The sequence below is a fragment of the Patella vulgata genome, chromosome 1, assembly GCF_932274485.2.
Source record: "Patella vulgata chromosome 1, xgPatVulg1.2, whole genome shotgun sequence".
NCBI classification, from domain to species: Eukaryota; Metazoa; Mollusca; class Gastropoda; family Patellidae; genus Patella; species Patella vulgata.
The window spans coordinates 68,040,095-68,057,452 of NC_065879.2; the positions used below are offsets into that span (position 1 = coordinate 68,040,095).

Consider the following 17,358-nt stretch of genomic DNA (forward strand, 5'->3'; position numbering starts at 1 on the left):
ATACAAGAATCCAGGATAGGAAATAATTGGGTTGCTTTCACTGACTTCTGTTTATCAATATTTCTATACACCAACAGGATATTTCGTTTACAGCGATCTAGTTTCGGAGACCGTACATCTGGCCGAGCTGCCTGCGGTCCGTCCATCGGAACCCTGATCCGCCTCTGTTGCAATTTCTGATAAATATAGGTTGTATGGTTTGTAACTTGCATGTTTTGTGCAAATCTGGTCAGAGGATAAATACAAATCGCAAGGCATCACTTTATCTTTGAATACAGGATTGGAAGAACTCTTAATATGTCGGATGAGACATGAACATAAATATAGTATTTGATAAGTTGTAGCTTTACATCAGAAATCGAATTGCGATTTCAAATCAAAGTTGGGGAGCAAGTAGTCTACTAACTAATGTATCCGAATTATTTACAAGGCCATATATTTATTGTGAAAGTTTAAACATTTGGGTTAGTCAGTAACGATTGGTTTATTCAGTAGTATGGAATATTATATAATTCTTATCTATCTCGTCCGTAGAAGAAATTAAAACACGAACATTTTATAGTAGCTTCCCTCCACAGCTAAGAAGTAATAATGCTGGGATTTTAGTTTCTTAACACAAGATTCTGCTCATTGTTGGTTGATGCTTAAATCGATGCAAGCAGCCCAAAAACGCCCATCATGGATAAGGGAGCATTTCTAAAATAGTGTAGGTTATGTTTAATATGACATAAAATTAATTAATTTATATCATTGGGCATATTACACTTTCAGATACAGATATGACAATAATTGAATATTTTAATTTTTAATGGTCATTTAAGTAGTTTCGTTATGGACTGTCGATGTTGTCTTTTAAGGCCATCGTACCCAGCTGGTGTATACTTCCGGTTGAGAAGCACTAAACACGATCGAATACGTTGTATTCCTAATAAAAGAGTTAAGAAACAGCATTCCAGAATGAAGGTTAAATATAAAGATTAATAACATAAACAAGTATATTTCTTAACAAACATATTGTTAAAACATTATCCAAATGGCTAAATTACATGTATATCTTAATGATAAAAATTCGCCTATCCTTTTCATTCAAGTCAGACATTTTGTACTCGGATGAGCCTATTTACAGTACAATAGTACCGATGGTTGACTTTTGAGATGTGAACGATCTCGATTGTTGTGCCTTTAACGATCTGTCGTGCTGTGCCTTGATTGACTATTAAACATACTCAAAAAATAAGGAGCAATAAATATAATCTAGGACCACAATATGCTCAGAACAAACGAATTCTATATCTTATGTTTGCTATTGGTTTTCAAAACAGCATTTTGCTTGATGTTATTTCTGGAGAGCGGAATAAGGAGCCTTCTGTACAGGCGGGGGATCCCAGTTAACACGTCGATAATAACTCTGTTACGATGAGAATTTTTCCTCTAGATTTCGCATGTCCACTGTCGGTGTCCAAATACACATGAACGATATTGGTTCAGATTTTACCATCAGTGTTCAGCTAAACATGAACTATATATCGGTGTTCATTTTACCTGAATGCTAGTAGTCAAGATTAACCGTCGGGGCCCATATGCACTATGTTACTTACATGTTCATGACCGGTTTTGTAGATACAACTTGATATAAACTGTCTTTATTTACTCCGTCTGACCCCAGCTTATTCATGGAAGCTTTAGCAACAGCTCTGTAAAATAAAGTAACATTAACAAAATATTAAATGAACTGCGACTTTCAGCTCCAGCCATATTTTGAGCACAGCCAGTTCCTTCGGCAGTTTCTAAAGGATTTAGATCAGGTGTCTATGCTGTAAGAAGAATAAAATGAATACCGTAAATGATACATGGTTTGATAAAATGTTTTAAGTATCTCAAAATCATTTTGATTTTAATTTTAGAGGTGTTCCACTCGACAAAGAGAATGTCATTTCGGGACTTTCCTATGGTATAATTTTATTTCAGCAGTGGATGGAACCTGTTATGAAGTTGGGGAGACGACCCTACACATTATCACGTACAAATTGGGATCGAAACCACACAATGACAGACCTTATGATCTATTTTCTTAACTTTTATTTTTTGTTCAGGATATTAATTTTCAATTGTATTATCGCAACTGCAGTTCGTTTTGGTATTAATTACAAAATTATTAGCGCAATATATCCCGGTTGGTGCTGACGTGCTATAAACACCATTCTTTCTTTAGTTCTCTTACAGTCTTGGTATACTTTCTTTTAGGCGTCAATATAGTTGCTGAACATGATTGGCTATACCAGTTCAATGTATTGTTCACTCACCTTCTCTGGCTGTCATAAGGAGGAGGACTTGACCAATTATCATAATTGGTTTCTAATACATACCATCTGTTTAAATATAACATAATTTATTTTTTCAACAATGATCTTTAATGAGAGAAAAGGGGCAAGTGGGAACATGGAGCACTCTCAGCACGGCGATATCTCCAGTGCCTTGCACAGGCCTCTGATAAATGCAATCCAACTTTCAAACCACTTACGTAATTTCATGCAATTGAGGCTCGATTTATGCATATTTCTATTTGAACGTTATATATTTTACAATAAAAGATTGGTGTATTGGACTGTGTATTTATTAAATTATAAATGGAATATCAATCGGGTCAGTAATTTAACTTGATCATACTTTTATGTAAATACTGTAATAACAAGGGGCTTCTATAGAAATCTTACTGGGGCCCCACCTACTGCTCTACTTTGGGGCGAGTCGATGTCAGCTTTATCAGCCATAACGGAATGGATCCACAAGTAAACATCGTGTGAAAATGGTGAGAGTAAATCTAGTTTTACCTCCCCCTCGGCCATGCATAGTGCCATTTGGATGACGACGTGTTTGGCACGGCAGCACCGAATCTCCAGCGAATGGAAGCAGACGTAAATCCCCAAACATGCTGAGCAATCAACAATGAGTGACAGAGCCTGTGCGCCAATAATATAGGTGGTTGCTATCGGATTTGCAGTCAGAGGCTGGCCTTCAAGTATTATAGTTTGTGTTTATCGGATATCAAAGATGATAATGAGTTTTAACGTAAAGCGATAGTAATACACTTACACTCCGTAAGGCAAGTTAAGGTATAATTTGTCGTCCCATGCGAAACGATTTCTGGTTATGACCACACCCTCTCCTGGATTTATACCTAGAAATAGAATAAAATAGAACCAAGTCGTTATTGGAATATATACTATTCAAAAAAAGTAGGGGATATTTGATTTTGGGGGCATAATACTAAAATATGCAAATGACTACGAAAAAAGTCACTATAGAACCTAACAGAAGAAACATTTCCAGTTACATGTGACGCCCAAACGCACCAATAGCTACCGCATGGAATGCAGGTGATGCTTGGGATCATCATGGGGGTCCAACCCAAGATTTGCACGACTCTGACTTTGAATGTTACAGTCATTGTGGCATTGAATTCCAGGGTGGAAACATCAGTTTAATTGTTTTAGTGACCAGAAAACAAATTTTGATATGCGTCGGCTTACCCAAAATCAAAGGTTACGTGCCCTTGGCATGCTACAGATCGGCACAACACAGGCGGTTGTGGCGCGGACGATGAATGTTTCTCAGTCTGTCATAAGCAGGCTATGGTCCAGATACCGTGATACACAATCTGTACAGGACAGACCACGCTCAGGTCGACCAAGGGCGACAACTCAAGCCCAGGATCGATTTACCCGTACCTTGGCCTTGAGAAATCGTGTCATCACAGCAAATCAGATCAGCACTCGTCTTCAAACAGACACTGGTGTGAGAGTGAGTGGCCAGACGATTCGGAATCGACTGCATAGGGGTCACCTTCGCGCCCGACGTCCTCGCGTGATCCCTTGTTTGAGAGATCATCACATTCAGGCAAGACGTCGTTGGTGTAGGGATCGTCAACACTGGGATAATCGACGCTGGAGCAATGTGATGTTTTCAGATGAGTCAAGGTTCACTGTTGATTTTTTGGACAGACGTAGGAGGGTGTGGCGTCGTCGAAACGAGCGCTTCCAAGACGTTAACGTCATCAGACATGATCGATTTGGGGGTGGTTCAGTTATGGTGTGGGGAGGCATCACTGTTGCTGGAAGAACGGCTTTACATGTTGTTGCAGGGCGTGTTACAGGCCAGTACTACCGGGACAACATCTTGGCAGTCCATGTTGTGCCGTTCGCACGACGTCATGGCCGCCGTTTCATCTTCCAGGATGACAACGCAAGATGTCACAGGGCCAGGATCGTTACAGGTTTCCTCCAACAACAGAACATCACCACATTACCTTGGCCACCACTGAGTCCCGACCACTCCCCCATCGAGCATGTCTGGGACATGCTTGGACAGAGGTTACGTCAACGTCAACAACGTCCTGCCAATGTCCAAGAACTTGCTGCTGCGTTGCAACAGGAATGGGACAATCTGGACCAAAATGACCTTAGACGTCTCATTAGGAGTATGCCACGTCGGATCAATGCTTGTTTGGCAAACAGAGGAGGATTTACCCGTTACTGACTTGGTTGTGATGCTGTGGTAACTTTGCTGTTTGACCCCGGGTATCATTTTACCCTTATAGGCTGGTTGGAGAAGGTGACAAATCCAGCTTTGTGGGAAAAAATTCCTACCCAAATGATTTCTTCATTTTCTGAAACAACTATTTCCCTAGTGTTCCAGAAAAATTTTCCCCGCGGATCGGACTTGAGCAAAATTTTTTACAGCACTTTGAACTTTTCACCCCCTGGGTCAACATAATGAAAATGAAAACCATTTATAACTTCAAAAATATCAATTTTACAGTCTAGAAATGTATTATCAACATAAAGGAAAGTGATACCAAGGAATCCAGAAATGACGTCAAAAGTAACGTACGACCAAAGCCGTATAATATTATAGATAAAGTTGCGACAATTGTGAAGCCAGAAATTTCATATGACGTCATGAAAATATGACCTCAAGTGTAGTTAGACGCCATCTTGGGTCCCAAGTATTTGTACCTACTATCTATTTTATTGTTGTGTCGAAGTTGGCTTCCCCCGACAAGTATGTATATAGATATGTCAGAATACATTTTTTAAACGAAAAGTATAGCTGAACAAACTATTATTATTATTATTATCAATGCTTGTTTGGCAAACAGAGGAGGATTTACCCGTTACTGACTTGGTTGTGATGCTGTGGTAACTTTGCTGTTTGACCCCGGGTATCATTTTACCCTTATAGGCTGGTTGGAGAAGGTGACAAATCCAGCTTTGTGGGAAAAAATTCCTACCCAAATGATTTCTTCATTTTCTGAAACAACTATTTCCCTAGTGTTCCAGAAAAATTTTCCCCGCGGATCGGACTTGAGCAAAATTTTTTACAGCACTTTGAACTTTTCACCCCCTGGGTCAACATAATGAAAATGAAAACCATTTATAACTTCAAAAATATCAATTTTACAGTCTAGAAATGTATTATCAACATAAAGGAAAGTGATACCAAGGAATCCAGAAATGACGTCAAAAGTAACGTACGACCAAAGCCGTATAATATTATAGATAAAGTTGCGACAATTGTGAAGCCAGAAATTTCATATGACGTCATGAAAATATGACCTCAAGTGTAGTTAGACGCCATCTTGGGTCCCAAGTATTTGTACCTACTATCTATTTTATTGTTGTGTCGAAGTTGGCTTCCCCCGACAAGTATGTATATAGATATGTCAGAATACATTTTTTAAACGAAAAGTATAGCTGAACAAACTATTATTATTATTATTATTATTATACAGAAAGCGCACATTATTGTTATAAGAATAGTCTAATTCATAAGAAAGTGAAATAAAAGATACACCAAATAAAAGTGCAATTAAATTGCATACGCTTTTAAAAATCAGATTTTTTGTGCAGACGGGTAAAGTGAAAAATGAAAATTTAAATAGTAATTTGGGAGATACAACCTTTTTGCCTTCTAGCCGGCAAAATAAATGCCTGAAATTCCATGATTTTTGGTCTGGAGTCATTCCGGATTGTGTGTCAGTTTTCAGTCATCAATCATTAATTGTATCATCAATTTTTCGAAAATAGAAATTTCTTTAAATTGACTAATGGATAAAACATTTAAAATCAGTGTAACTTAAAATCAGTGTAAAATCAGTGTAATTCAAATAAAAGGTGTCTAGCGTGACATGTGTTTCGGGCATATGTTTCATCAGTGAAATTTGATACGAGATATCGCTCTCCGAAACTTTCTGGTTTCTTTTGCAATTTGTTTGGGGTAAGACGTTATCACTCCCCGCCCATGGGTAAATAATAATAATAATCTAATATATAAACCGCAAAAATTTAACAGATACATATAATGTACATGTCATTCCACAGGTAGACAGATATTGAAGGGGCCCAGTGAAGGACTCTTTTGGCTATTTGCGCCCCATTTCCAATGAAATAATCATGTTGTTCTGATGCTCAACTAGTATCAAATATATATCGCGTCTGAGATTTGTTACAAATCGCCTCGAACATGTTCCACACATCTCAATTTTTATCAGCTTTTTTTTTCAATCTATAAAAGCCTATATTCCTACAAAATTTTGTGTTTAGTTGTTTAGTCAAGTGAAACAAGAAAACGCATAGGCTAAATGAAACAATAGAACAAGTATACCTTTATAATGTCGACAAATATGTAAAACTATGAAATAAGATACTTCTAAGATATGATTCAACCGAAAAGTCCTATATATGCAACATAGATATATAATATCTACATTCAAGTTAAACGAACTGCATCCAATCATTTTAAATACCGGTATAGCGTCGAGCTGAATAAAGGATATGATTTATTGTCATTAAAGGATCTATGGGTGGTTGGTAAACAATGTGTAACTAAAAACTATGATATTATCTTTATTGCCAACATTTCAATGTACCTAAAATGAATTATCGCTGCCCTTTTATTACCAAATTAATGTTGTTTTTTTCATTTTAATTTTTATTTTTTAAAATGATATTCTTTTACCAAATTTGGCAGTCATATTGAAAGAAATGCCCGCCACCAAATGACAAATACATTTTTTTTATTGATGTTTGTCAAATTCGATTTTTCCACACATTTCGCTTGCATAACCACTCTCCGAAAATTCCTGAAGAACACCAAATTGAATTCTGTTAATCATGTCATTTTGGCCGAATTTGAGTATGATTTCGTCTGACATATTTATCATTGAACCAAACTGCATTGGTTACTTTTGCAATTTGTTTATGATGAACTGTAGCCCGTAAAACGTTATACCAAGAAAAAAATAAAACGTTTTGTTAAGTAAAGCTATATGACGCCATGACGTCATAGTTTTTATGGCGTTATAGTTGGGACACCAAAATGGCGCCTGTAAATGAGTTGTCGTAACTTTCCCTATACAGGGCTTTGCGTACGACGTCACCGTGACGTCAGAATAAAAAATGGCGGAACTATGACGTCACTGTGATGTCAAAATTCAAGATCGTTGACCACTTGATTGATTAGACGGATTTTGTTTTCAGTGTTGGCCAGAAACTGGGCTTGACGATAGATAACTGTGGTGTCCGATTTCAGAGAAATGTCACTGCTCCTATATTTAGACGTAGCAGCTCGGCGCTCGTGCTCATGATCCTTAATATTTGGTTCATAGACGCTGAACACGACGATTGGCGTGGGACCTGAAGCCAGGTGTTAAAGTTCAAGGCACGACAGTGCGAGTGCAACCAGAAGTTCTTTTCCAAAGATGTATTACGGTAGCACATATTCAACAGTTCTTCAAATATGAGTTGAGTGCCTTCCCGTCCTCACTGTTTGCAGGAGCTTTCATGCGACATGTAACCAAGTCCGATCTCGCTGAGCATTTGCTCAAGAACGTTTCACCCGTTTCGAACACTTCGCTCGCCAGTGAAATAACTGTCATTGATGGAGGTCTGCTAATCAACTTTGTAAGGTGGAATAAGGGTACGAATATCTCCAACATCTTAGAAAACTATCGGTCATTTGTAAAAAGATTTCCCTCGCCAATAGTCGTGTTCGACAGCTATGAACCAAATACGACAATTTGGTGAGGGAAATCTGGTTGTTTCGGATTCGGTAAATTGGGACTTCTTAAACATACGAACAGTGACATCTTTCAGGAAGCTAGCAAGACAATAGCTTCACCTGGAAGTTCCCAGTTCGAAGTATCTGAAGCTGGGGAAAGGTTATTCTGTGCAATGTCAATGTATGGTCACAAAAATGAGATATCTCCGACTAAAGTCCGGTACCTAAGGTACAAAGCTATGATCGCTGAAAACATTTCCATTCAAATCAATAGACTTCACTCAACAGCTGCTGCGGCCGAGCAACATGCTCACCGCATTCATGTTCAGGTTAGAATTTGGGATGAACTAGACGATGGCGTCGATCCTGTGAATTGGGGTTGGCAAGTGATAGAGAATAGATACGTTCCCATCGCGACTGTTCTTCCATCAGCACCAGACAACGTTCTGAATTTCATCTGGTGTAAATGTAAATCGTTGAAACAACAATGCTCGTCATGTTCTTGTACACAGAATGGTTTGAAATGTGTTGAAGCGTGTGGAGGATGCCACGGGGAGGGGTAGAACAAATGATCCGAATGAATATTTTATTCCTCTTGTCTATTTGCTTGCTTTATTCACAACACGTCTCCGCCATTTTGAATTTTGACATCACAGTGGCGTCATAGTTCCGCCATTTTGTATTCTGACGTCACGGTGACGTCGTACATTACTATTGACGTCATTTCTGGATTCCTTGGTATCACTTTCCTATGTTGATAATATATTTCTAGGCTGTAAAATTGATATTTTTGAAGTTATAAATGGTTTTCAGTTTCATTATGTTGACCCAGGGTGTCAAAATTTCAAAATGCTGTAAAAAAAATTTGCTCAACTCCGATCGGCGGGGAAAATTTTTCTGGAACACTAGGGACATAGTTGTTTCAGAAAATGAAGAAATCATTTGGGTAGGAATTTCTTCCCGCAAATTTTCTACCCCGACCAGACTATTATAATGGTCAGTCTGTGCCTTACTTAGTCTAACGATCATTTGGAATAAATCGATGAATGTGAACTTCATTTCATTTTGTCATTTGTTTCTTCGTCAGTTTCATTAGGTGACTTTAATAACACTTAAAAATCAAATATCCCCTACTTTTTTTGAATAGTATAATTAAAAGAGTTTATTGTTAGCTGGGAATGAAGATAGACCTTGATCTCTAATCACAGCCAATTTTCTATAACACACACGGGCGTTTCAGACTTGTCAAAGATTAAAATATATGACAAATCTATTTATTCATATTGACCCTCAACCAGAATGGTCTCTAAGATTGATGGTCTTTTTATATGCATTTTGTAAAGTTACTTTTTATAAAGGTCAACACCATTCTGGCAACTGCTTTAGTAGTCCTGTGACTTACCAGGAGCAACTTGAGTGTTCGGTTTTGGTTGCAATTAACTGACTGGTTTTCGAATACAGTTGCTGTTTTAGATGGTCAATTGCGTGAGTGTGGGTGGAGCGGGTGGTTGTACTCTATGGGTTATAAATTTATGTTTTGGTGCGGATGGTTAGAGTTTCGATTTTGGCTGATTTAACAGAATCGGTGCTGGACGGGTTTCATATTGGTCGGAGTGAGTCAGTAGACACTGTACCGATTGTCATTGCCACTGTGGTTACGATTGTCATTTTTAAAATTAAATTATTAACAACCAAGCGTGTTTAAATCTGTTGTAAATCAATACCGCACGATGTTCTAAACACCAGAGAGTTGATTATGGGCTTGGCATGTCTAATCAATGATTTATATAATAGTTGAAGCCAAACGAAAGATCTGCATTAGGCAGATTTAACTTTTACATAATGCATCTATAATAAGAATTGGATTTTTCAGAGAAACAACATTAAAGAAATATGCACGTTATCAGTTTCAGGGAAAAGAAGGAACGACTACAAATGGCATGGTCACAAAGGCCATCGTCAAAGTAAAGACAGTCACATATTTTGTCGCAATTAATAAACAAACATGTGCGGAGTTAATTAAGACTTTCTTTCAATGATAACGTGTTTACGAAAGTTTTCAAATATTATTTGTCTTCGGAAGATATTATTTTAGACGAAGATGTTGATGGCGCATGTTTATCAAAAGATCCAGTAGAGTGTTCGATGGAAGGTGAAGACTCTCTAATTTCAAAAATATCCAGTCTCTAATAAGTGGGAATTGGTGCGCATTGCGACTGGATGGCGGAATGAAGGGCCGTAGACTTTGATCCAACCTTGGCAGTGTGTTTCTCACTTTTCTATATCCATTGAATATCTACTGATAAAGACTCGCTTTTAAACGAGTTATTTGCCCCTGAATCTAACGATTCCATCATTACTAAGATAAACGTAATAAACTTTAGACACAAAAGACATACTTAGCTTTAGTCGAAGATATAGAATGTTTTATATTACGATATTCATGTGGGTCAAAAGTGACAAGTTAGTACTAGAGCGACGTTTGCTTTCTCTTATCTTCTCGAGAAATAGAATGGAACAAAAAATCCGAGGTCTCGCGTACACACTGGCGTGTACGTACAAGAACACTTCGACACAAGATTTGCTGTAGTGCCGCTGTCTGGGCATAATTTCCCTGATACTTTGTACCCGTCTTCATTATCCCGGGTGGAGCAGAAAAGTAGGACTTTGACTCCATTTCATTTCATTTTTTTATCTACTAGTGGTCCTTTAAACGGATAAAATATGAGAGTCTTGTCTTACCTCCTACAATATAATAAACAGGGGCGTGTATAACTTGTGTTGAAAGTTGATCAACAGCATCACTATATGTTGTACTATTCTCTAAAACCTAAAATATAATTATATTCCGAAATTATTTCATTGATTCATTCAGTGCCAATCCATTAAACTAAATCGATTTAGAAGTTGCAAAATTTATATGTTTCGGGTTTTTTTTTATTGCATTTCTGATTATTTTTGTTTCATGTGAAGTGACACTAAATTATGTAGATTGTGATATTTTTCTTTTGTTATGTTTATATTTTGTTATTGAGTATAACAGTTTGGCATTATGATCTAAAAATAATAAGTTTCATTCGTACTAACTCCACTTCGTCTGCTGATAATGATGATATGTCATATTGATGTCTACAAATGTTTTAAACGCCCGGATAGTGGTTTTACGTTAATGGTTTTACATGTGGAAAACGTTAATGATTTTACCGAATACTTGTCAAACTCGTTAAATGGATTGACATATTCGTTGGATAGGTTAAATAATTTTAAGTAGTTTTACGTTAACAGGTTTTCGTACATGTCGAATACGCTAACTATAGTTTTATTTACTTGTTGAATAGGTTAAATGGTTTATGTACTTGGCGAATACACTAAATAATTTTACATACGTTATATTTACATACTAATGGTCGAATACGTTAAATACTTTTACTTACTTGTCGAACTAAGAAACTCACAAAATGTGAATTTTTGTCAACAATGGCGATTAGAATATTTTGCCACCAGTAGCCCACATGAACTGAAAAAATAGAAGGTAATATTTTGTAATTTCATATCTATTAAAAGAGAAACCAATGATATCCGGTAAATGATTCTCTTTTGGTGGTCATATTGATTGGTAGTCCACGTCTTTATTATTCTTTCGACAAGAACATTTTTATTTACATTGTGCTTTATATTCCCGAAGTAATGCCGACGAGCATTATCAGCTCGTAACCAATGCTTCATGAATACGCCTCTAAACTGGCTTATAGTAGACAGAGAGAAGATGGGTACCCCACAATAAAGTACCATTCAAATATGCATGAAGGTAATGTCCCATATAAATCTTGGATACTATTGTTGGGGTGAGAAAGAGATAATAGAATCAGGTCTAGAAAACCTTACCGTGGTGTCCTCTTTGATTAACTGTTACAGTAAATGCATCAGGTCTCTGTCCAGATACAATACCAACATAACCAGCATAGGTCGTTGCTGTATACACCGTCTAGAAAAAAAACCAAAACTGATGTATTGTTTCAATGGCATTTAGTAATCGAACTTGACATACGCCGGTCACAATTCTAAAGACCAGAGAAGTCTAGTCGAAACGTCGCTCCGTAATAAACAGTAATTGTATTCTATAGAATTGTCAGGGGCGGAAATTTTTGCAGGGGGGGGGGGCAGGTTCCTGAGACAATGTATCCCCCCCCCTCCCGCTTGGTCTCTATCGTCATTTTGGCGTATATACATACACATTGAGCTTTTTAAACAGAGAAATTCAACATCTCGTTTGACGTCAATTTTTATTATGAATTAATACAATGACATTGTGATTCAATTTCATGGATGCAAAGCATTAATTGTGATATCACATAATGTCTATATCATTATCTCGTGCTTTGAGTGCCCATCCTGTCTCACATCAGACGATAAAGGATAAAGCACACGGCGGAGAAACTTTTCTCATAAAAAGTGTTGATTTACAAAAAAAAAATTATGTCTTATAATAATATGTACTGTTGTAGCCACTTACAGGTTAATGAATATGGGGCGGTTGTTCAAAGCTCAGTTAACTTATAACAACTCGTTAACATGGAGTTAACGGATCCTTAACTTTAACGGAGAGAAAGCCTGTTTCTGGAAGCTCCGTTAACTTTCTTTATATTTAACGAAGGTGTTGAGCTGCGTTATGGAGTTAACGGATCCTTATCTTTAACGTAGAGAAAGTCTGTTGCCGGAATCTCCGTTAACTTTAACGATGGCATTAGTCGGCTGTCATTCCAAATATACCCCTAAGAAAAAGTCATTTACCAGTGTAGTTTTATAAAACATTCTAGAGGGTTGGATGGGGGCTATCCCATTTTCTATAGGATAAAATTCTATAGTATTCTACAGAATTTGGGGGGCCTTTCGGATATAACGGCTCCAAATATTCTATACAGTTTCTGTAGTGCAAATCCTATATTTTTCCTACAAATTTATGCTAAAATTTCTATAGAAAAATACTATAGTATTCTCTAATTTGTTTATAGTGTTTTCAGTATGAAATTCTACAGTTATCCTTTTGTCTTTAATCAAGTTTTGTGAACAGACTGCACAGTTGTCCCACTTTCTTCAAATGTTTGGGAATAACTTTAATCAGTCCGTTAGCTAACGGATAATGAAATTCACTTTCTAGCAACAGAAATCTAACGGACCGTTCACAAACGACACATTAGCAAAATAACTGAGTTTTGAGCAATCGGTCCCGGGCTACCGCACTACTCACTGGACAATACATTCCATAAAGGCACACACGGAATTTAAATGACGACAAAAGAAAATTTCGTGATTATTTGTGGGCCAAAAAAGAAGGTATAAAATCTCAAAAAGCATTGTTTGAGAATTTAAAATCAGCAATGATGCTGTTTTAAATCATATTGTGCCTTTACGTTTCTGTTGAAGCTGATTGTGTTGTCGCAATGGACCTGATGAAATTATTGGTGTCATTTACAGTAGCGTATCAACAAGATGAACTTGAGCTATGTAAAAGAAAAAAACCACATTCATTGTCACATACAAGTATGAAATCGAACACCTGTATCGATGACCTTCATTTCGTTAATCAGTGATAGCTGATGTGTATTCATTACAAAATTTATGTTTTACATGACATACATTATACATTCGACCTGGCAAGCGATTAGTAAATTTTGTTCAATAAACTTGTCATTTACCTTTCCCTGTCGTTGAAAGTTGACCATAATAGTCAGGTTTCTGAGAAGATCACCATAATAATAATCCAAGTTTCTAGCATGCCATATTGTACCATTACCATCTTGAGCTACTATACTGGTACAAAACCTGTGCATATATATACTATATTATTGCCGCCTAGAAGGGGATAATGATAACGAAATAAATCCGCCTCTAAGAAGGTAAACGGCAACCCGATTCTACCATATTAGGTAAATTTATAACCTCCATCATATGGACATAATAAAAGGCCCACTTTCGAGAATATGTGTATCTTATGGTATGATTCGTATGTTTTAGGATCGGTTATCCATAATATCTAGAAATATATTTTCTTTTTTGTGGAAATATATTCGCCAGTGTGCCAGGCTGACATCAGTGGGGAGGAGGATGTGCTAGGGAAAATAAAGTACATTTTTGGAAATAGGTATTACTCATGGTTGGTAACATTATGCGAAATAAAAATGTTTGTTAAATCAGTCGAAGATAACATGATCTACGGGAAATGAAGTTTACGGCTTCCTGAACCGATCCCTAAATTCTCCAGAATAAAAGCTACTCCAATACAATACCAACATGACTAAAAAAGTCAGTCTGCCTTATTCGTGTATTTGGCGTTATTGATGTATCTTTTTTTTTAATCGGCTTATGTTATTACAATTAAATGTTAACACAAAACTCTTTATAGATCCTCTTTAGATTTCTATTCAATTTTGAATGAATTACGGAACGAACTCCATCTCCGTGGCCATACCACAGGGAAAACAGAATAACAAATACGACCAGGTGTATAATCCCAGATAAAGCATTGGAAAAGCAATAATACTAATTGAAAACACATGTCAACGGAATTGGATATGCAGCACGTTTTCCGGTTATGACTCATTATGAGTAAATACAATCCAGGAACAAACTGCTACTGTTAAATCAACACTATTTCAACTCGAGACAATTCCTCTTCTTGAAATATTAATAATCGGGGTTCAGTCGTTTTATAGTTACAAATATTTGCAGTATGTTTTACGAAAGACAGAGTATGCTTGATATTTATTTGAAACAAGCATCTAGAAAAATGAATTAATCAAAGGAAGATGAGCAAGGAAATGCCCACTTCCAAGAAGAGTAACTTTTTTTAAGAAATAGAAAATCATTTTATGCTTACGCTGTGACATCATATATAATATTTAGAAGAACTATTTCCCCCAGATCTATATCCCAGATTTTAGCTATAGCTGTAATATAATGTTATAACATAGTTAGATTTATTTCCCAGATTTTTTATTTAACTGTAATATAACATAGTGAGACCCATATAACAGACTTTTGATATTTCAGCTAGATCTATTCCATATAACTAAATATAATTCCCAGGTTTTATCTACAGCTGTAACACAATATTAAAACACATATCCATATCCCTGGTTTTAGCTATAATTGTAATATTATTATAACATAGATCTATATCGCAATTTTAGCTGTAACGTAATATTATAACATAGATCTATATCCTAGCTGTTATCTATAGATACAATATATTTCCTAGGTATAAGTTATATTTAGTTGTAATAAAATAATATAACATATATCCCAGGTTTTATCTATAGATGTAATATTACATTTTTAAAAAACATAGAATTAATTCCCAGATTTTAGCTATAGCTGTAACGTTAATAATATAACATAGATCGATATCCCAGATTTTAGCTATAGCTGTAATACAATATTATAACATAGATCGATATCTCGGATTTAGCTATAGCTGTAATATAATATAAAATAACATAGAACTATATTAAAGGTTTTAGCTATAGCTTTAATTGTAACACATAATTAACCAGTAGTGTATTTAATTCGATTTTTAAATTTGTCTGTGGCTGCCAACTAACAATTTAATAGTATAATTTAAAAACTTTAAGAACCTTTCAATTCACCAGCGAATGGCTGTGATATATATGTCTCTATATCATCAGCTATTTTCTCTACCAGAGGAATATAATCCACAGGTATTAATGATCTGAAATATAAACATGCATATTAATAATAACAATTATTTAATTAAAGATAACGGAATGGATATTTTTAACGTCTCGTCAACTCACCATCCATTTGTAGTCGAACATATGGTTGTATATGGTTATCTGTGCAATGCCAGCTATATGAATTTTGTCCGTACAGCGACGTTTCAGCCGACTCTTCCTCGATTTCCAACGAGCACGTCAATGTGTATACTTGTCCTATCCGAACGACTAGAACCACTTGCCCTTGACATGTGAAGACCGGGCTTGAAATTCTTATAATAATGTAAACACGATTATATGGCTTTAATTTAAAATCTCGAGATTAATTGCGTGTATTAGTCTTTGTAAAGAATGTACGTTACCTGACGTCTTGTAGAATATTAGGTACCATATATTGATAATCTGTTAATACTTGAGACCATCTGATCTCCGCTGGTGCATCAAGATCAATATTATATGTCCGAACAGGTTGAGGGTCGGAAGGTTTGGCCAAGGTAGCCCCCACTATGAGAGTAATTGTCATGCAGAGGATAGACGTTAGCGACATCTTTCGTCTTTTACGATGTAAAACTTACTGTCCTTATCTGTGTAACCTAAATCTATATCTGATAAGACAGTAATACTAGTAGTCAACGAGAAGAACGAACTGTTCTGGTAACTAAGACCGAGGCTTAAAATAAATGCTCGTGACTAAAGACTTTTTTTTGTTTTAACTGATCTGATGCAAAGTCTGCAAACCAAACCAAGTCTGAGTGAATCCAGACCCCAGTCTGTTTGTTCCCAGAGTTTGTAACTGGAGTCCAGATCCACGAAAGTATAAATTCTTCAATTGGAAATAGTTGACAATTGACATTCGCCAAGAGCGTCGGCATCATGGCACACTGGAAGGAAAATAAAAATTTCAATTTTAATAAATATCAGTGGCGTTTATTATGTGAAATCGCACGTATTAGACAATTTGGCGGTTAATTCTTTTTTGGACCAAGCATCGTCAAAAACGTACTTTCAACCATTGTGAAGAAATTGTTCTGCAATGTTACGCAGTAAATTTCACATTTGCTACAGATAGAAGACCATCACAAGTCCAAAGCATATCATATCAAGTCGCTCGTAAAACTAGTTGTAGAAATATTATGCCTCGTGCACGTCACCTCCTCTTATGGTTAAACCAAGCTTAAGTTTGGACCAAATATGTTCAAGAACATCTGATTACTACTTATGCCATTTTCTTTCCAAACCAAAGTTTTTTTTATATAAAGTGATCATTTCTTATTCGAAATTTAAATTTCACACTTTTGACTAAGTTTTACTTTGATTTTATATCGATTTATATATACACGAACCCTTCTAGCTGTGACACTTTTACATTTTGGCTTTCTTTAAAGACATGTAATTAAACCAAATTTATCAATAATTTCTATCAAAAAGAACCACTTGGTTAGTGATCTTCAATGCCTCTCACTTGTTCTTTCTAACTTGCTCAAAATCCGATAGATTTTGGTAGAGATCACCATGACAATATAACTGGCTGGTGCTGACCTGTCATCAAACACCAATATATTCACTT

General features: G+C 36.2%; 1 protein-coding gene across 1 annotated transcript; it reads right to left on the reverse strand.

Moving 5' to 3' along the window:
• Positions 1-716: 716 nt before the first annotated feature.
• Positions 717-16,268, reverse strand: LOC126827845 (N-acylethanolamine-hydrolyzing acid amidase). Its single transcript, XM_050557416.2, has 11 exons — positions 16,154-16,268; positions 15,693-15,787; positions 14,936-15,005; positions 13,755-13,881; positions 11,944-12,043; positions 11,493-11,575; positions 10,801-10,888; positions 3,094-3,178; positions 2,304-2,369; positions 1,599-1,694; positions 717-925 (listed from the first exon to the last, which is right to left on the reverse strand). Exons 1-11 carry the CDS (start codon positions 16,180-16,182, stop codon positions 853-855), a joined length of 912 nt encoding a protein of 303 aa, XP_050413373.2. The 5' UTR covers positions 16,183-16,268; the 3' UTR covers positions 717-852.
• Positions 16,269-17,358: the final 1,090 nt, after the last annotated feature.

Coding starts and splice junctions, on each gene's coding strand:
- LOC126827845 (XM_050557416.2), bottom strand. CDS start 16,182: ATGGTACCTAATATTCTACAAGACGTCAG. Junction 13,882..14,935: donor ATTATATATGATGTCACAGC/GTAAGCATAAAA, acceptor ATATATGCACAG/GTTTTGTACCAGTATAGTAG. Junction 926..1,598: donor ACAAAACCGGTCATGAACAT/GTAAGTAACATA, acceptor CTCTTTTATTAG/GAATACAACGTATTCGATCG.